We start from the raw sequence: 20,471 nt of genomic DNA on the forward strand, positions 1-20,471 counted from the left end.
CGCTTTTTGTCCTTTTCAGCTTTGCCCCGAAATGCACTTTGGGTTGAAACGGCTGAAATTCCTAAGATCGCCCCCTCGCCAAGTAATTCTGAGGGCGGAAAACGGACTGTGGAGTGTCCGCGGTAGTAACTGCGACTCCATACAAGGCTCTGCTTTACATCAGATGCGTCTGCTCTGTACCGGCAGTGATTTGTTTGAAGGCTTAGAAAATTAAGGTCATTTAGAGGAGATGGGGGGGTGTATCTGCCGTGTGTCCCTGCTTTTTTCTATAAAAGATAAGGTGCTGATAAATGTTATTCCCCCCCCCAAAAAAAAAAGTCTGGGAGGAGATCGCAGGGTTCTACAGCCCTAAAAGCCCCGATAATGTGTATAGAAACAGCAGGGAACGGCTTTATAAATTAAACAGGGTAAATAAACCCCATTATTCTACTAAATGCCCCACTTAGTTATGTAAATAGACCCCCCAAGCTGCACCTCTAACCACACCCCTTAAAACAGAAGTGCCCCTCTCCTCCCCGATGCCCCTGGAGTGGAAACGGAGGCTATTAATAAGGTCGATGCCTGTAAGGACAGAAAGCGCTGGGAACAGCAACAACGCCCCCCAGGGGTAAAACTGCCTTCCCAGGTCCGTCCGGGTCACGTCTTGATGGAAGGAGGTCGTCGCCCGGCCGCTGATCAGGAGTGATGGCAGCAGGATACGGGCTGCAGGCGGCGCCTCTCTGCCCCTCAGAGATTTTGGATATTGGGGACCGCGGTTCGGTCCTGTTAGAAACAGAACATTCCAGCAGATCGGCACCATCCGGCTCCCGTCTAGTTGCCCGTTTCTCCTGCTGTAAAGACTCAAACCTTAATCAGTCGTTGGTCTCGTCTTAGATTCAGGAGCTGTATACCTATCCCATGCATGTTTAAATCCCTCACTGTATTACCCTCTACCACCTCTGCTGGAAGGCTGTTCCACTTACCTACCACTCTCTCAGCGAAGTAAAAGTTTCTTCCACTCCATCTCAGTCTCTGACTCTCTAGTTTTAGATTTTGGTCTCTTGTATAATTTTCACCTCCTTTGAAATAAACTTCCCTCCTGTCTTTTGTTAAACCTCTTTATTTAAATGTATCCCCCCCCCTCTCTCCACACACAGTCTGTCCTGATTTGTAGTATTAGTATAAAATCAGTGTGTAATATGCGAAGACTCCCATCACCCTCAGCCTCGCTCTTGACGTCAGTTCTCTGTATCGTCACCACAATGGTCAATGAATGGAGTCAGTGATTTATTTGTGGCACATAATGATACACTTCTTACATCACAGGCTCTGCTATCTGATGTCACACAGCAGATAAAGAAGCATGTCCCATGTCCCCTCCCTGGTCCACCTTCGCCGGTGACGTCACTTCCGGTTCTCCATTCTCTTTAGTGTTTGCCGTGTGTGTCCCCCCTCCGGTCTCCCCGGTACCGATCCCCGCCCTACATGGACTAGAAACACCCCCTCCCCCAACACCCGGTTGACTGCCTTGGCTTCCCCTCTCCCAGGGCACCGGACACACGGAGACAGAGAGACAAGGTGAGCTGGGCCGGGCTCCGTACAGCCGGCGGCACCCGGCACAGCCCAAGCCGCTTGCCAGAGCTGGGAGGGCGGCCTGGGGAGCTGGGAAACTCCGAGGCTTTCTAGCAAAAGGCTAGGCCGTAGCCCCTGGCAGACGCCGGTACCTGTCATATATAAAACGGCAAAGGCCGGGCGGCATCTATCAACCCAAAGCGTTTCCCCCGACAGTATACCGGCGCTGTGTCTTCTGCACACTGTATGAATGGCACGGAGGCTCCGGCTAAAGTGTGTGTGGAACTGTCTGTGTGGAACTGTCTGTGTATAATGTATAATATATAATGTGTGTAATATATACTGTGTGTGTAGCTGTGTATAATATGTAATGTGTGTCTATGAATATATATATATAATGTGTTTGTATATACAGTGTGTTTGTAGTTCCAAGACTATAAATAATTCAAATCCGGAATGAATGGAAGTTGTTGTATTTTTATTTATTGGTCATCATATACCAGAGCGCTGCTTTGCATGTATCGTGTGATTTATAGGAGCTGTCAGAATCGGCTAATTCAAGTGTGTGTGTGTGTGTGTGTGTGTGTGTGTGTGTATATACACAAACACGACACGGTATATGCGTATATATATTATATATATGTATGGATCTAACGGGGATCGCACCAATAAATCCCGAGGAAGCTTCGTTCTGTTCAAACCGTTGTGATTGCTTTCCTTGGCGCTCCTCGTTGTCTATATATATATAATATAATTGTTTTTAACGTATGGGAGTGGTGGCCCCCGTGGCCCCTGTGTGATGTTTACATGCTTTTTAGTGACCGTGACAGATTTGTAAGAAGATCCTACGTGTGGGCGGCATAACCCCCCCCCATATGCATTTGCCCCACTTTTCCACCCCGTTAGCCGCACACATCTCCTTGCCCATGATATACTCACCTCGGGTCAGCTGTGGGCAGGGGACTGTCGGGACCCCTGTGCTCATCTATGGAAAGCGCGCCAATTGATTTAAAAGGAAGCATTTTCCTGCCAGGGATTTTAAGCAGCCAATCAGTGACCAGAAATGTCGCGCGGCGGTAGAGGAGGGCAGCTTCTGCCGCAGGGCTGCATCTTCGCTGTCAGAAAAGTGCTTTATGTTTAATTTGCTTTCTCCTATAGTGGGGGCGTCGGGGTTAGTAAACTGTCAGACGGTAAAACTATTTTTCCGCCCCTTTAAACCAGCTTTAGTAGCCAAGGGCCTATTTATTTCTTTGAGAGGGAAAGTTGATTCCAAGCTGCCTATTTTTAAAAATGACGCTGTCGGCGATTTATTCTCATACTTCCAGCATCTCACCGTTTAATTTTTTGATTGCTGATCATTGTAATTTTATTTTGCATCATTGAGGATGTCTTTTAGCGTTTTTATTTATTTTTTGACCAAAAATCTATTTTTTAATTAAATATTATATATTATTTTTTTTTTTTTTTGCTATTTAATTGGATAATATTCTTGAGGTTGTATATCCGTCCCGGGGCATCTAATTATGTGCTAGAATTGAACAGTTTGATTGCCACCCGTTGTACAGCTCTACGGCATTTGATGGCGCTATATAAAGCAATAAATAATAATAATTGCCAGTGGGAAGCGCAGAACCTTAGCGCTCAGCCGTGATGCTGTATCCACGATGTGTGTTTGTCTTCGTTAAAATGCCCCCCGGGTGAAGGATCACCGCGTCTGGATCCGTCGTGTGATGCGTCGGTGGATCTTGTAGGTTCTGGATTCCTCTCGGCTTCCTTGTTGCGAAGGTTTGGTGGAGACTGGAGCTCTGCGGGGGTTAAACGGCGACGTTTCAAATCTTGGGAACAAAAAAAAAAAAAAAAAAACATGAAAAGTTGTCAAAAATCTTTATTTTCCTTTTATTGAAACTCTAATTATTCTGATGAATAAAACAGATGAGCCGTGTTTGCCACACGGGGGGGGGGGTGGCCTTGCTTTGCGTCTATAATCCCTCCTTGAACTTTGGGGGGTAATTTTGGGTTCCGGGATATGGGGAGGGGGTCCGTTGATTGGTCCTTCTCTCCTCGTTATTTTGGTTCTCTGCCGCAGGGCAAGACTTGAGAAATGCCTGGATTGACTGATTGCCAGGCATCCCACCCAGCATTTCCAGGGTTAAATGACCGTTTTGGGTTAAAATCTCTGGATTTAGTGCTGATTCTGTCATTTAAACCTAATTGCCATTCTTCACATTTCTGTGACACGGGATGTCGAGGGTCTAGAGGTTGAGATGGAATGTAAGGACGTTTTAGTTTACTGAGAGGGTGGTAGATAAGTGGAACAGCCTCCCAGCAGAAGTGGTAGATGGTAATACAGTGAGGGGATTAAACATGCATGGGATAGACATACGGCTCCTGAATCTAAGACGAGACCAACGACTGATTAAGGTTTGAGTCTTTACAGCAGGAGAAACGGACAGACAAGACGGGGGCCGAATGGGGCCGGCTGCTGGCAGATTCTATGTTTCTCATTCTATAAGGTGTGAGGAAAGCGACGCAACTTCAGAATTCAATATAAATTGTTCAAAGTGGCTTCTGCGGGGCGGTGGTGGTTAGGAGCGATGGCTCTCGGTGGGGTTCTTGGTGGGGCTCCTTGGCTGCCGGTTTGGGTTGGATGTAGTCGGTTTGGATATTTCTGCTATTTATGATTTCCTTTTTCACAATGTAATTGCGTAATCCGGCAGCGTTCGCAGGACGGCTCCGGATAACGCCGTTCTCTTGGTCTGTGAGGTCACTTCCCGTGTCGCTGGTGGGAAAATGATCCCTTTTGGTTAAATTTAACACACAGCGTTGGTCTGGATAGTTTTGGTTTAGGTGTGAAATCGCCACAAAGAAAAAAGGAAGTTACCAAATCCTCTGGGCTGTCGGGGGCCGACTTGTGTCCGGAGAAGGAGCTCCAAGTAACTCTACATCTTACTCTACAAACGTTTAATGCAAAAGGGATCGGTTGCTGCTAACATTGATCTTCTCCGATGTCTTTCCTTCCCTAGGTAGTCCTTTCTAGCTCCGCCGCACTGACTGTAATCTGCACTGAACGCTGTTTTACCCCCCCGGCTTTTGGCTCCAATGGACGGAAATATGTCTCAAGTTCCAAACGCGCCGGCCGCCCTCTCCGGGAGCCAGATCCTCAACAAGAACCAGCATTCCCCTCTCCCCCAACCTCTGAGCCTCCCTGCCCCCGCCAGCTCGCTGCCCTCCGAAAACGCAGGAAGACCCCATCAGAACTCCGCTTTACCCCCTTCATCTGTTACGTCCACCAGCGCCGCTGCAGGTAAACCCGACCGTCCCGGACCCCCGCCTAATCTTCATGAACATGCTCTTAACCCATATATTCCACCCCCCCCCCGAAGGCCGTGTAAATTCCCCCTGCCACTGGGGGCGCGTTTGTCCCAGCGATCAGGGGCCTGGAGAGCCCCATCTTGGGTTAACTTTTACCCCCCGTATCCCGTAACACTTTCTTTGATCCAAGTGATTGTGGATGATGGATTCTTTTCTTTCTTTCAGTTTCTTCTAACATGGCAAACCCCAAAGAGAAGACCCCTATGTGTCTTGTGAATGAGTTAGCCCGTTTCAACAAAGTCCAGCCGCAGTATAAACTACTAAGCGAGCAAGGCCCGGCTCATTCAAAGGTAAGCCGCCGGCACCCCGGAGAACCGCACGCCGGCCTTCGCCGAACTCCTCGGTCACGCCGATGGTGTCTTCGTAAAACGGGAATTGTTCTGGGCTTGCGGGAAGGCTGGCGTTCAGCGGGCATTGTTAAAAATTGGTAGCCTCTTGCGCAGACTGGAGAACCTAATGAGAAAAAAAATTAACCCGGGCGTCATTTGAAAGATGGCGTCCGTTATGGATATGAGCCGGCAGCTTCCAAACAACCAGACCGATGGCACCGTAGGCGGGCGTTCCATACGGTGTTACCCGGTTCGGTGTTACTTTTCGGTGATAAGTAGGTGGTGTCCAGCCGCACGTAAGGCTGTTGGGCTCTTGTAGGGGAGTCCGATGTCCTCGGTTCGTGGACGGGAAGATGGCCGCGTGACATTTGATGCCATAGATGCTTGGAGGGTAACCTCTTCAGATTGGCGGAAATCATAATCTTCTCGTAAACCCTAAAGAGCCGAAGTGCCAACAGAATGAGTGAAAGTGAGGGTGAAGTCAAGTAAAAGGGGGAAGGGAGAAGAGCTTTTGGGGAGGAAGCCGTGTAGACCCTTGACTAGACCTTCCAGCGATGGAGGACCAGCAAACCATAGTGTCCGCTTCGCTGTCCCAGCGTACGGGTGACGCTCCAGGCGCCGTCCCTCCATTCTTAACCAATTGTACCCCTCTCGGTGAGCTTATTATTTAAGGAGAGCTTTTGACTCGGTGTCTCCCCCTTCTCAGGTCATTCCACTAGGACGGTGGCAGGATTACGGCCTTCTTGAGAGAGTGGGAGAAGATCGCCCAAGACAAGTGGGTATTCCTTCCAGCCGTCTGTGTATTTATCTATACATTATCCAGGTCTAGCTTTGTGCGCTGGTCGGTGAGCCGATGGGTCGCGTCGGCGCAGGTCCCTGCGCCCCCCCCTCCGGCGCACAAACCTTTCACGTCTTTCGGGCACGAAGTCCGCTCCCCTCTTTTCAAGAATCTGCAGAAAAGCCATTCGTCGGAAGCAGTCGGCCGCAATAATATCGCGTCGTGCGCGAGATTCCTAAAAACGTCAATAAGTACGAGGTCAGGAAGCACGATTTCTCCGAAATACGTATCGGGGATCTCTTAGTACAGGGGTGTCCAACCTGCGGCCCTCCAGCTGCTGCAGGACAACATCTCCCATACTCCTCTGCTAGGCCCTTAGCTGAAAGAGCATTGTGGGAGATGTAGTCCTGCAGCAGCTGGAGGGCCGCAGGTTGGACACCCCTGTCTTAGTAACTTGTTATAAACCTAGTAGGTTTTTTATTAATTTCCCTTAAAAAAGGGGAAAGTCTTGTCCCCCCCCACCCCATGTTGTAGGCCGTGTACGATGTGACGGTCTGATACCGACCCTGCAGCAGGGATAGACGGCCCACCTTACTTTTCATTTATGCCTCGTGATAAAGGATGATGGGAGTTGATGCGTGGCTTAGTGGGTCATCATGGGACTTGTAGTTCGGTAATGATTAGGGGTCCGTAAGTTGCCTGCTCAGTCTCTGCAGTATGAGGACTTTCCAAAGCTCCACGTTTAGCTTTAACTGCACAGGTTCCAGGGTGGCCGCTGCGAGACGGTGACATCTGAAACGAATTGATTCTGGGGCAGGAAGGAGGCAATGAGGCTCGTGTCATGTCAGAAGGTCATGTGACCGCGGAGGAGTCTGTGTTCTGTAACGCTGGGATTTTGTGTTTTTCACCCTTCCTGCTTTTCCATTTCCACTTCTTGATCTGACTTTATGGCTTCTCATCTGCCGAGCTTTTACACGGATGTTGCCCGCCGAGGGTGCATGAGATGCTGCCCAACAATTCCTGTCTGTTGGACGCAGCAATGTATCAGCATGATGGTTATAAATCCATGCTCCGGGGCTGGATGCATCCGTCATGCTGATTGTCTCATGAAAGCTGGCGTTGATTGTAGAATGATCTTGGTTGAGCGCGGCTTTCGCGTGGTGTAAGCATGACTTTTCCGTGTTCCTGATCTGTCACGTCTCTTTCTGCAGATGTTCACTGTGCAGCTCACGCTAGGGGACCAGTACTGGGAGGCCGAAGGGACGAGTATTAAAAAGGCCCAACACGCGGCGGCCACCAAAGCCTTGGAGGGGACAAAGTTCCCCAAACCTACAGCCCGCCCGTCTCGCGGTGAGGGAAACAATCCAGGTACAAGTTTACAACCCCGTACGGCATGTAAACCTGTACCGAGCGCTCCGCCGTCACAGCAACTAACCGTCTGGGAGAGATGTATAAATACGCTGCCGGCCGGCGATAGAAACCGCTGCCGAGTGTGAATCCACGTGTGTTCATTCAGGCGGTGCGGAAAGGAGATGCTACCCATCGTCCGTTCACTCAAGAAAGGGGGTATATTTATACATCTCCCCAGATATACGCTGCCGCTCAAAAGTTTGGGGTCACTGAGCTGTTTTCATGGAAAACGAGGACATTTCTGTCTGTAACATAATTACAAAAGGGTTTCTAACCATCAATTAGCCTTTTAAACTTAAACTTGGATCAGCGAACACAACGTGCCATTGGGACACAGGAGTGATGGGAGTGATAAAGGGCCAATGGAACACGGGAGTGATGGGAGTGATAACGGGCCATTGGAACACTGGAGTGATGGGAGTGATAAAGGGCCATTGGAACACGGGAGTGATGGGAGTGATAAAGGGGCATTGGAACACAGGAGTGATGGGAGTGATAAAGGGCCATTGGAACACAGGAGTGATGGGAGTGATAAAGGGCCATTGGAACAGGAGTGATGGGAGTGATAAAGGGCCATTGGAACATAGGAGTGATGGGAGTGATAAAGGGCCATTGGAACACAGGAGTGATGGGAGTGATAAAGGGCCATTGGAACGTAGGAGTGATGGGAGTGATAAAGGGCCATTGGAACACAGGAGTGATGGGAGTGATAAAGGGGCTCTATACGCCTATGAAGAGATTCCATTAAAAATCATCAGTTTCCAGCTATAATAGTCATTTACGGCATTAACCCCGTCTGCGCTGGATTTCTGATCCATTTCATGTTATTTTAAGTGACCCCAAACTTTTGCACAGCAATGTGTGTGAAGTGAAGATCTGATTTTCCTTTTTCGTTCGTGGTCATTTTTTTCCTTTTTTCTGACTTTCCTTTCCTTTTAACCTTTTCCCTCTCCCCGCTAATTGTAATATTCTGAGCAGTAAGTGCCGTATGATGAAGTGTTTTAATTAACAAATGTATTTAATCGCCAAGTCAGCTTGTCGTGTTATTTTACTAATTCAGTAGTCGGATTTTCCTTGTGTCGCTGGGACTGACACCTCGGTTCCCGTTGGCCATCTATATTTTCCGACTACGAAGCCCCGTGTGTTTGGCCGTCAGGCGGCTTGATGCTGTCGGACTGGCGATCCCAAGGGGCCGTTGGACGCTCTGATTCTAATCCGCTCTTAAAAAAGCCGGGTCCAGTGGCCCTATGCATGGACCGGGTCAAAAGTCTGTAATCCATTGCTGGACTTAAATTCCCATCATGCTCTTATCTTATCCCAAAGCGGCTTCTGCTTCTAATTCTTCTGATTCGGGAAATAAATGTAATAACTGCTCGTTTCGGACTGGAATGCGCGAGACGATCGCCGTCTGCGTGATTCCGATTGATTTGTTATTCCTTATGACCTTCAGATAGCATCACGCCGACCGTGGAGCTGAACGCGCTCTGTATGAAGCTGGGACGGAAGCCGATATACAAAGCCCTGGACCCCTACACAGGCATCCGGTCCCCGTACAGCTACAACATGCGCGGCGGCGCCTACCCCCCACGGTACGTTGTTATACCTCCTGGAGAAACGGTAGATTAAGGGTTAAGCTGTTCTAGTAGTTTCTCTAAGCCGTCGTGTCTCGCAGGTACTTCTATCCCTTCCCGGTGCCGCCGTTACTCTATCAAGTCGAGCTCTCCATCGGCGGGCAACTATTTCACGGGAAAGGAAGGACGAGACAGGCCGCCAAGCATGACGCCGCCGCTAAAGCGCTCAAGTGTTTGCAGCACGAACCTCTTCTTAACAAACCTGAGGTACCTGAAGACTCCCCAAACTCCTTTTGCTAGGGGGGGGTCTCGCATCTCACTGGGGGTATTGAGAAGAGACACCTGGGGGGGGGTCGGTAGATAGGCTGAAGTTTAAGGGTTGCAGCGGCATCTTCAGGTGTTTTGGTGGCCGCCATATCTTACGATGAAGAAGTTGAGCCTTTTAAGCTTTGAAGACCTCTAAATGTTTCTATATGGAGCGTCTCCAATAACTTGAAAGCTTTCGCGGGTGGTTTTCGGGCGTAAAAGGGCATTTTATAATTTAACTTCTGTTTCTTTAGCTGAACGGCAAAGCGGCTGATGAAGAGAATCTCAATAAATCTGAAATAAGCCAAGTGTTTGAAATTGCACTGAAAAGGAACTTGCCTGTGAATTTTGAGGTGAGAAATAAAACTTCAGGGTCGAGTAATTTTATTTAAAGTGGATAAATCTACAAAAAAATTTTCGGGTGACGGGTCAAAAATGCCTCATTCCTCTGGCCTGTGGAAAGGCCCATGCCATCTGGTTTATATTATTTGGGGGGATAAACCCGGTCTGTTTCTTCTCCCCCCCCCCCGTAGGTAACCAAGGAATCTGGGCCCCCCCACATGAAGAGCTTCATTACAAAAGTGTCGGTGGGTGAATTTTCAGGGGAGGGCGAAGGGAAAAGCAAAAAAATCTCCAAGAAGAACGCCGCTACGGCGGTGCTCCAGGAGCTGAAGAAGCTGCCGCCTCTCCCGACGGTTGAGAAAATGAAGCCGAGGATCAAAAAGAAAACAAAATCTATAGTGAAGGTGGGCAGGGGGGACGCATGGTGCATTTGTGTATTCTTCCAAAATGAAAAAAGAAAAAAAAAATAACTTACCTGATCTAGAAGCTGCAGCCTCTCTGCTGCACCTCCCCTCGTTTTTCATGAGCCAATGGAATCCTTGGTCATGCTTGTCGGGCATTCCCAGGGGGGTTAGGGGAGACCCCTGTGCGCAGCGCTGACTGGGAGTGAGTATGTTAAGTGCGTGGCGATATGTTCAGTTAAGTGGGGGGGGGATTCGGCATAACCCCCCCTAAGTAATAGCAAAACAAACGCAATGAAAATTGCTCTTTTTGAGCTTTTTTCGTTTATTTTTTCGTTCCCCTTGCAGCTTCCGACAAGCCCCGAGTACGGTCAAGGCATGAACCCTATCAGCAGACTAGCTCAAATCCAACAAGCGAAAAAAGAAAAAGAGCCAGAATATATCTTAATAACAGAAAAGGGATTGCCGAGGCGCCGCGAGTTTGTCATGCAGGTGCGTTGAGACTTTGCGTTGAGCGGCGAATGCTGTAGAAAATTCACATATGGAAAGTATGGAAACTTTAGAATTAGAGTTTACGTTCTGATGCGGACTTTTTGTATAAATCAATTTTTTTTACATTTTATATATCTTCCATATATTTTATATAGTATATATATTTTTATTATTATTATTTAGATATTTATATTATTTATTATATATATATATATATATATATATATATATATATATATATATATATATATATATATATATATATATATATATATATATATATATATATATATGCTACTCTCCTATGTTTTAGTTACTGTATCACAATAATACATAATATATAATTCCTTCCTCATTTCCATGCGCAGGTTAAAGTTGGGAATCTCACGGCGGACGGCTCGGGCACTAATAAGAAGGTGGCCAAACGGAACGCTGCCGAAAACATGCTGGAATTTCTAGGTTTTAAGATCCCTCCGCCTCCCCCAAAGCCGGCTCTCAAAACCGAGGAAAAGGTAAGGGCTCCGAGTACCTGCGCGGAGGGGGGGGATTTTAAGGCGTTTCACGTTATTTGCGGCGCTGGGCCACCAACTCCTACACGCCAGGTACTTGGCAACTTATTGGATAATCCACCGGCGTGAATGCCGGTTCTGGGGTCCCTGCTGTAGCTTTGACGAGAGAATTGTTTTTCAGACGCCTTTGAAGAAACCCGGAGACGGAAGGAAAGTGACGTTTTACGAGCCCGGCTCCGGAGAATCCGACACGGTTAATAGTAAGGTTTTAGGAATACGCTTTCATACTTTGTAAATTTAATTTAAAAAAGAACAAGTTATTTGGTGCGAAAACCTATGTTGTATGATAAGACCCCCAAAAATATCAGATGCCCCAAATATTGTCCCCAGCATTGAGAAGGCTTCTACTATTATTTGTTTTATATAGCGCCATCATATTATGCAGTGCTGTACAGCAGGACATAACCAATAGTATACAGAAGTAAGAGGTGAGGAGGGCCCTGTAATAGGAGCTTACAATCTAAACTATCACCAGGACCTGGATCATCCTTGTGAGATACTGGAGAACCTTTTTTGTAAAGGAGACTTTGAGGACACCTAGCCTAGACTAAAAGTAGATGTTAAATGAATGAGGATTTTTTTTTTATGGTTATTTTGGGGGTTTTAGTTCCGTGTTTAATATGCGCTCCCGTGTAACGTATCCGTTTGTAGGTAACAAGGAAGACGAGTTCAGAATGCCTTATCACAGTCATCAGCAGCTGCCCGCCGGGATCCTGCCGATGGTTCCCGAGGTGGCCCAAGCTGTCGGCGTCAATAAAGTTCTGAACACCAAAGAATTCAACAGAGTGGCCCCCAACCCTGCCAAGGCGACGCTGACGGCCATGATTGCACGAGAGCTGCTGTACGCCCGGAACTCCCCCACCGCCGACGCCATCTTAAAGAACAATAACTCCAGCTACGCACTTCACGGCCCTCTCTTAAGACCCTCCGAACAGTTAGATTTCCTCTCCAACGTCCAAGGAATACAGGTAACCGGTCCGAGCAGCGAGACAGCTTACCCCTCCGACCTGCTCCTGTAGAAGAAGCAAATTCCTCTCGCTTATTGTTAACGTTTCAATGTGTCGTTGCTGCCCCGTTGCCGCGTCGTGGATCATCATCTGCCTTGTGTTTATTTCCAGGTGGAATATAAAGATTTTCCAAAGAATAATAAAAATGAATTTGTGTCGTTGATAAACTGTTCCTCTCAACCACCGCTAATCAGTCACGGTATAGGGAAGGACGTGGAGACCTGTCACGATATGGTAAGACGTCACGTCGTTCGCTCGGCCTGTCCCTGCGTTCTTGGGTTCTTGTTCCGCTACTAACGCACCGTTGCCTGATGTTCTAGGCTGCGTTGAACATCTTGAAGCTGCTGTCTGAGCTGGACCAACAAAACACCGATCTGCCACGGACGGGAAACGGGCCAATGTCTGTGTGAGTTTCGCCACATTGTTACACGTCTCTTCATGCTATTCTTGATGTTCATATTGGGATAAAATTCACATTCAGTAGAGACATTGGACATGCAGACGTTGGACACACAACTTCACTCATTCCAGATCTAAATGAGCAGCTTAGCATCTGCCAGGCCGACACGCTCGGATCTCCGCTCTACGGTAGACTAATAACTGCAGGATGAGACATTTCATAAATACAATGTTATGCATTTGGGATCAGATTTATTAAATGTTTTGGCCTTTTGGGGGCATGACAGACTTGCTTATACCCAGTTCTCCTCTTCGTTGGTAAAAGACCTGGCGTTGGGTCATCTAGGAAATCTAAACCATGTCTTCTTTCCCTCCTAGATGTGTCAAACCAGAAATGGAAAGTGACGCCCTCCTCAAACCGGCTAACTCAAACACTTTGGGACAAACACTGGACAGTACCGCCTGAAAAAAAACTAACAAAAAAGACAGGTTTTAAACTGAACCTTTAAAGCACCATCGAAAATCAAATTCTTCCACCTCCATTGTTTTATTTTAAGGCCACGGGTGCTGCCGTCATCTTGTAGCACAAGACACGGGTGGCAGTTATCTCCGTAACTAATGGCGGACTAATACTTTGCCGTCATCGCTATCGATGACGGAGCGCTCTAGTTGTAACAGCTAAAGAGTAGTTAGACTGGCCGCCCGGGAATAAATTTGTTTTTTTTATTATTTTTAATTTTTTTTTCTTGTTTTAATGTGATAAAATGGTAGCAAGTTTCTTAATTGTACCCGTACGTAGTTCAGTTTAGAAACTTTTGATATACATTTCATCAAGTTTGAAAGATCATATCCTTGTGTGGTCATATACATAGTAATAAAAAAATTTAAACTAAAAAGTTTGGGGGTTAACATGATGATATTTGTGAATTAATTTAGGTTTAATTATATATTATGCCCTCTCATTAAAAGTATGAAAAAAAAAAGTCTGACAAATAGGTTTATCCATTGTAGAAAAATATTTTTAATTTTTTTTTTTGTTTTTTTTTAGATGGTGAATCATTGTTTTTTTTTTTTTTTTTTTTGTGTGAATATATAAATTTTTTTTTTTTTTTTTTGCGTGTTAATTGATGTATTTTTAAGGCTGATGAGCTATATCACTGCATTACTGGGTATGATCTCCCACAAATATGAAGAAAAAAAAATATAATAATTTGATTTTCCGTGAGTGCTTTAGGATGTTTAACTACATATCCATGTAGGGCTGAAAAAACCGCCATTGATTATATATAAACCGTATTGCTTTGATGTTGTGTTACTGCGGCCCAGCGATGGACGCCATACATTTTTCGCCTCTCGGTCTATTTAAAGCACGACTGCTTCGCAAGTTAAGTACCGCTTCAGTTCATTGTTAACGCTGGAATTTTTTCACCCCATGGAATGTAAGTAAAACTTAGTGTTTGTCACCAAAAACAAAACAATAACAAAAAAAAAATACAATTAAAAAAAATAATAAATTAAACTTGTCAGATGGATAATAAATATATGTGGAGTTGGCAATTTATTGGTAAAGAGTGGTGTTTATTTGAAATGAGGCTGAGGGATCTGGAGACGTTTAAAGGGGTCCTAATTCCGGGGTCTGTATTACGATGATCAATTCGTAAATAAACTGGTTAGTAAATAAAGATAACGGCGCAATGGGTTTCAGTGAGCTGGATTCATGTGTTCCGGGTGATGTAATTCTTTCGGATGGTGATGTCACTTCCGTAATGTTGGGAGTTATCTGTGTACAAACGATCAGCAAAGAGAAAATTTCCAGAATAATTTTTTGACCTGCCGTCATAGATAAGCTTTCTGTCCTACATCCAAAGGCTTAATATTGAATACTACGCGCTGGAAAACGAGACAGGAAGTGGCAGGCAGCTGCTGCTCTCGCCACTTCCTGCAGGATTTTTAATGTGCCTGCATTATTTCTCAGCTCTTTTTCTGCGCAGTGGGTGGACGGGTGAAATCGGGTTGTTTTGGGGTAATATGTATGTTCCAGATATTATTTTGGGATGCTATACTGTAGGGCATAGATAGTTGTGCCTGTGCATTTGCCTATTTCTTTGAGCCCCTGATGATGATGATGATGATGATATTAAAGGAGGTCCTTCTGGACACATTCCAGGTACGTTCAAGTGTGGAACTTCTACTTTTTGACAGAATCTTCTCATGTCTTATTTCATCAGCTCCCATAGATTTGATTTGGTTACCCTCGATCATTGATGTCTCTTGTGGTTCCCTTTCATATAAATAAAGTTGTAATGCGGGTGATAATATATATTGATTGTGAACAACCAGATACTTCCACTGTTGGAGAAATGTGACGGCGTGGAGGTCTCTGGCCGCTCGGTCACAATGCCACCCATGGCTGCCTTAACACAGACGTCTGTAGCAGGGATAGGTGAGGTGTCCAGGGCAAGAGTTGTGAAGGTCCGTGGACCATCATTCTTAACTGTCCCCGCAGTTAACGTCCACCATAAGTGATGTTGGCGCCGACCCCTGGTCTGTAATCATTGATGAGGCATAAAATGTAACTTACAGTCATCGTTATCATTTGAGTTCCAATCCGGGAAACGCTTCCGTTTTGACCATATAAGGGCATATACGTGCGGTCTTCATCCGGTCCATTCTTCTGGCCTTCAGAGACTGACGGAATCCCGTTATAGCAAACCGACTGGCACGGGAACTCTTAAATACTTAATGAAAGAGGGAGACGGGGTTAGAATAGACGTCGGCTGTGATATGAGATAGAATGCTATTTAGGAAGAAATCTGTTTTTGTGCCTTGGCAGGCAATAGCCCGAGTATACTGTCGGCGTCCTCCTCACACACCTGCGGGGGTAATTAGAGTTGTTTTGGAGCAACCTGAAATGCGGCCTAAAAATGTTAAAATAACTGGGGAATTTCAATGCTGAACTTTCTTCATTGACCGTGGGTCTGCTTTATACAAAATAACTCAATGAAATCCTGATGTAACCCACCACCATCGCTGACCTCCGTCTGAGCCGTGACTACGCGTCCCAGGGTCTACTTGCCGCCGGGTCTGTCAACAGAGGTGCCGCCAGCATCCACCGAACCTCCACCAATCGCTGAAAGTACTACAATGGACGGTCACCTTAACAGTAGGCATCAGGTTCAGGGGGTCTCCTCCGGTTTAATGATGTCTGAATGTCCCAATTGGTGCTTTTTTCCTTGCTATATCACAGCTGGAATACCTGCTTGTGTGTATAAGTGTACATATGTTTATATGTAATATAATTGTGTGTTGATTCTGGACAACAACTCCCATCATTCTTTGGTTCTTTGGTGTCCTAAGTTTGGTTTGCTATTTTTTAAATGTATCTTTTCCAAGCTAAAAATAAAACCACGTGATTTTTTTTTTTTTGTGCTTTATTTCAAAGACTTTTGCAAAGCTGGTGCAGTGAATAATTCTAGGCAATAACCAGCTGGCAGCGGTGGGGTTAAGCAGCTCGCCTGCAGGATACTACTGCGCATACGAACTACGCACCCACTAAATGCGCATGAGTAAGACACAAATCCCTGCAATACATACTACGCATGCGTTTTTGGTGTTGGAATGCAGCGCTGTGATTGGTCACGGTTTACACACGGTAGCTGCACTGCGCATGTCCACCAGCTACTGCCGTATAAAAGCAAAGGATCGGCCTCAGTCGTTCTTTTTCCTGTGCGGCTGTCGATTGGTGAGTACGGGTTGTTTGCATCCGCTTCGGGTTACGGTCTTCTGGGTAGTGTTGGGTGGCTCCGTTTCTTTCCTTTAAGGTGTCGTTAGCTATTTATAGTTTCTGTCATGTATGTATAATGTATATGGGTTATTAAGCCTTTAATATCTGTTAATCCGTGCTAGGCCGTAATCCAGTCCTGGGTTTTCCTAGCACTACATGCTCCTAGTGTACTAGATGTTATATTTTATGAGCATTTAATACGCTTATAAGATTCTTTATGCATTAACCCCTCCACTGACTCAATGCAGCTTCCTGCCCCATATGGGTGTATTATCCGCAGGATTAGATCGTAAACTCTGTTGGCAAATATTAACATACTCAAAGCTAGTATTCTAATTATCAGCTGGCCTTTAAAGGCCCCATGGATAAGGGGTCAAAACTGATATAAGCAACTCCTAATACTTCAATCCTGCTGTCTCATTGTACAGCGCTGTGGAATATGATGGCGCCATATAATGTAGCTGGTAGAATCCCATTTTTTTTCTTGGCTGAATGTTCAATTGAAATAATTAGTCCCTGAACCTTTGCAAGAGGTTAGATCCGCAGCCCCGCTGTGTTCTTCTGATGCGCGTGATGACTATTTTTTTCCCCGTCAGATCGATAATGTTGATTTGCGAAGCTTTTAAGCCAGTTTTGTCTGATGCATCAGCAGGAACTTTTTTTAATTGTAGTTTTGTTACCATTTTCCCAGGAATAACCTTTTTTTGTTTGTTTTTTAGGCATCATAAATGTTCCGTTTGTGGATCCGACCCGGGGAAGTGAGCCGACTGTGCGTGACGGCGTTCTCTGGACCTGGATGACTCTCCGGTAAGTCTGAAGGGATTCCCTCTCAGGCTGCGGATAACATGGAATTTCTGTGAGCCTTGAGAGACCGCGTGCCGCTGATTGCGTGATGACCTAACTTTTTTCCCCATCAGATCGACAATGTTGATTTGTGAAGCTTTTAAGCCAGTTTTGTCTGATCAGTCAGCCAGATGTGATTAACTTTCTATAATTGTGTCCTTTGGGTTGTTTCAATAGCTTTTTCTTTTCTCCCTTATTAGGCCGGCGGCTGCCATGAAAGATTTCACCTCCAGAATGAACATAAAGGCTGCGTGGGGCAGAATAAGACGTCCATAACACCTTTTGAGGTGCGTTGGTCTTGTGTGTTCTCCTTAACTCCTTAAGTCTTATGGGGGGAACCGTATACTGTTGCGCAGTCCTCTTCCTAGCGTGATGCGTCTACTGGTGTCCGGTACAAACATGTCCCCCTCGTGTCCTGAACAGGAAACCTCGACTGCATGATGACTAAACTTTTTTCCCCATCAGATCGACAGTGTTGATTTATGAAGCTTTTAAGCCAGTTTTGTCTGATCAGTCGTCGGTCGACTTTTACTTCGTGTTTGCAGAAAGGTTGCCGCGTGTTTAAGCCCAATTTCTTTTGCAGGGTGTCCGGCGCGATGCACCTTCCCCCGTGATAATCCTGGCTTCCTGCGTGGAGTAGTCGTCCTCCGAATGATTGCGTGACAGGTAAGGCTTCGTTAAGAAATGATCACCCGGTTCCCAAAGTCTAGTTGATGGTCTGTTGTAGTGGGGGTCCTCCTGCAATCTAAGGGGTCGTCTCCTTTCCTCCCGTTATTTACGGCCCCTTCTGCATCTCGCTCCGCTGCAAGTGATGACTGAAACTTTTTTCCCCAGCAGATCGATAATGGTGACCAGTCTGTTGCTTTAAGCCAAATCGAGTCTGATGCTAGCGGCTGAAATGTTGGGGCTGTTCTAGAAATATTTTTACTTCCCCCTTGGCCCAATTACTGTCCAGTAACCACAAATAGAAGGCATTAAGTACCAGTTACCACCACGCTAGTCTAGCTGGCTTTCTAATAAGGGGGCTATGACACCGGGGGCTAGCGGGTGTCCCATGCAGGTGGAAACGGGATGTGTTTTGGGCTCTCTGGCCTGTTCCAGATGTTTGATGCTGTTAATGACGTAAATGGTTTCTTTTCTAGGGTCTGATGTCACGACGCGAGGCGATGAGTTCTGCACTGGATACAAGAATCCAATGTGTTTTTTTTGTTGCATAGATTTTGATTCAAATAAAATTATATTAAAATGACGTTTGTTTATTTGTTTTTATTGGAGGATGTATCAAGGGTTTTGTAAATATTATATTCAGGGTGTGTAGGTGCTCCTGTAGTACCTGCGCTGGTGGGTAGAGGTCAGCATCGTGAAGTAAATAATGCTGCATTAACCACATGCAATGCCCTTAAATACCCCATTGGATGACCATCCTGTCTTACAGGTGAGGGTGCCCATAAAAGTGACTTAACGCCTCATCTCGCTGCAGACAACTCCTATTGTTAAATCTAACATAGTGAATGTTTAAATGTCTGGGACCCTCAGCCCTCCCCCCATCGCAGCGCGTTCTGTGATCTTGTGAAAGGGTTGTGGCATCTTGTTCCACGCAGGTCTCGGTCCTCGTCTCGCTGCCTCATTGCAGATGGATCTGTAGGGGCTAGAATCAGACTCTGGGGATCTATGTCCCCCACCCTAAATCTGCACCAATGGGTATGTGAGCGAAGAGCAATGTGGCTTTCAGGATTATTCCTCCCCATTAAGTTTTATAAGAATAATCCTGCAGGTCCAGAGCAAGTTTAAGATGCCTGCTTGTGACACGGGCGTTAGGTGTTATAAATGTGTATGTTCATTCTGATATTAAGTATATAAAAGTGGGTGGGGTAATTAGATTTTTCTCTAGGTTAATGGCTTCCGCGTGTGAACGTCACAGAAATCTTTACTGTTCCTCGGGGTGACCTGGCTCCTCGCGCAGTGATGCGTCAGCCCTGGGAGGGGCGCTGTGTTCGCTGTCGCCCTCTGTCGGGTTTATGGGTCTCTGGTCAAGTCGAGTTTCTTCTGCACGGATAACGCGTAGATAAGTGCACTCAGCCGTGCCGAGAGGGTACGTGACGAGTTCACGTGTCCGGCCACCAGAAACATGACGCGGACTGACAGGTGACACACTCGCCGAGTGCACCGGTTTATGCTGGTTTAACTCTTTCCAGCGTGACACCAAAGTCTCCCGTTTCCATTAAAGCGGATTTGCGACTCTCAAAGTCCCATTTTACCTTCTATACAATAAATAAACCGGTAGCAATGTTTACAGATCACAATCGTCCTACTTTCTCTGAATGCAGAGGGAGCAGCCGTCTTCCTCAGAGCTGCATGATTATTGCTCCCCGGCAAATGATTCCACCCCCCTTAGCACTTACACCCCAAGCAGCATGGGTCCCCCCTGCGATATGGAGGGGGTGGAAACATGCCCTGGTCTATACTAGGTCTAGGGAGGTGCAGGGGGCTGCGGTTCCCCCGTGTCGCAAAATCAGGGGCCAGAGCACCCCCCAGGCTGGTTATGGGGAGAGAGATCTCTGATCTCTCCAACTGGTCCACTAAGTCATGATATGGCATGGAGCGCCGGGATATGACATCATGTCCTGGCGCTCCACAGAAGGCACGGCGTCCACGAAGGCTGCGGAGGGGGCAGGTGGCTTATCGAAGGGGCAGGGCTAGCTGCATCTGTGGGCGGGATTAGCAACACAAACGGTGCAGATCCTCGGTCTGTATGCAGTGGGAGGGGAATTGGGCGGGGAATGGGCGTGCCTAAAAGTCCCCCCGGGGACAGACCACGGTGACCCGGAGACACAGCCCTTTACTTGGAGTCTCTGGACAAAACCTTGAGCGGCAGCCCAGGTAGATACACCTCCGGGGGTGATTGTGACCTTGTTGGACGGGTGGGGGAGGCGTTTAATTAGAATGTAACAATGTTTCTGATTATGAATTCATTCTTCGCGCATCATAGTACAATCATCAAACCAGCAGAGTGAAGAGGCGACGGCCCCGGAGCCTCCGAGCCGCTGAATGAAAGTTCTGTTCCGTAGGTAGAAATAATTAGAATTACTGCTGGAACAGAATAGACGCTGATTAAACATCTCGCTTAATCATTCTGTAAACAAAAGACTCATTTTCCAGAACCGCCGAGTAATTTATTCCAAAAAGAACGAGCTGGTATAATAACCCTCCGCGTGGATCGCGTATAATCACATCAGGGACTCGGCGGCGGATTAGGAAACGATGGCATCTGCGAGACAATGTTGATAAAGGGTTAAATAATTATCCACAATATAATG

At 46.5% G+C, this 20,471-nt stretch overlaps 1 protein-coding gene, 1 long non-coding RNA gene and 4 other non-coding genes across 9 annotated transcripts; all 6 read left to right on the forward strand.

The window, feature by feature from the left end:
• The first annotated feature begins 1,401 nt into the window (after positions 1-1,401).
• On the forward strand, positions 1,402-13,055 carry STAU1 (staufen double-stranded RNA binding protein 1). Of its 4 annotated transcripts, none has more exons than XM_053453036.1 (16): positions 1,402-1,557; positions 4,575-4,855; positions 5,089-5,213; positions 5,959-6,027; positions 7,242-7,398; positions 8,891-9,029; positions 9,113-9,278; positions 9,572-9,670; positions 9,851-10,063; positions 10,409-10,552; positions 10,921-11,064; positions 11,243-11,321; positions 11,773-12,089; positions 12,240-12,362; positions 12,449-12,534; positions 12,906-13,055. In XM_053453036.1, the coding sequence occupies exons 2-16, from the start codon at positions 4,651-4,653 to the stop codon at positions 12,991-12,993; spliced, it is 2,154 nt and encodes a 717-aa protein (XP_053309011.1). In that variant the 5' UTR covers positions 1,402-1,557; positions 4,575-4,650; the 3' UTR covers positions 12,994-13,055. The 4 variants fall into 4 exon arrangements, with proteins under 4 accessions (XP_053309011.1, XP_053309012.1, XP_053309013.1 ...); XM_053453037.1 differs by having other exon boundaries at positions 7,242-7,380; XM_053453038.1 differs by lacking the exon at positions 5,959-6,027.
• Positions 13,056-16,871: 3,816 nt separating this feature from the next.
• On the forward strand, positions 16,872-16,961 carry LOC128472161 (small nucleolar SNORD12/SNORD106). Its single transcript, XR_008346163.1, has one exon. It is a non-coding gene; the product is annotated as a small nucleolar SNORD12/SNORD106 (small nucleolar RNA).
• An 85-nt stretch (positions 16,962-17,046) lies between these two features.
• Positions 17,047-18,403, forward strand: LOC128471606 (uncharacterized). The gene is made up of 4 exons (XR_008346115.1): positions 17,047-17,118; positions 17,355-17,441; positions 17,738-17,820; positions 18,297-18,403. It is a non-coding gene; the product is annotated as an uncharacterized LOC128471606 (long non-coding RNA).
• Positions 17,192-17,282, forward strand: LOC128472159 (small nucleolar SNORD12/SNORD106). The gene has a single exon (XR_008346161.1). It is a non-coding gene; the product is annotated as a small nucleolar SNORD12/SNORD106 (small nucleolar RNA).
• On the forward strand, positions 17,582-17,674 carry LOC128472160 (small nucleolar SNORD12/SNORD106). Its single transcript, XR_008346162.1, has one exon. It is a non-coding gene; the product is annotated as a small nucleolar SNORD12/SNORD106 (small nucleolar RNA).
• On the forward strand, positions 17,954-18,047 carry LOC128472162 (small nucleolar SNORD12/SNORD106). Its single transcript, XR_008346164.1, has one exon. It is a non-coding gene; the product is annotated as a small nucleolar SNORD12/SNORD106 (small nucleolar RNA).
• Positions 18,404-20,471: the final 2,068 nt, after the last annotated feature.

Source organism: Spea bombifrons, chromosome 13 (assembly GCF_027358695.1).
Source record: "Spea bombifrons isolate aSpeBom1 chromosome 13, aSpeBom1.2.pri, whole genome shotgun sequence".
Taxonomy (NCBI): Eukaryota; Metazoa; Chordata; class Amphibia; order Anura; family Pelobatidae; genus Spea; species Spea bombifrons.

Bases quoted from the DNA above. Each gene is read 5' to 3' on its own strand.
- STAU1 (XM_053453036.1), top strand. From the start codon at position 4,651: ATGGACGGAAATATGTCTCAAGTTCCAAACGCGCCGGCCGCCCTCTCC. The intron at 5,214-5,958 runs GTAAGCCGCCGG...CCCCCTTCTCAG, and splicing joins AAGGCCCGGCTCATTCAAAG to GTCATTCCACTAGGACGGTG. The intron at 9,279-9,571 runs GTACCTGAAGAC...CTGTTTCTTTAG, and splicing joins CTCTTCTTAACAAACCTGAG to CTGAACGGCAAAGCGGCTGA.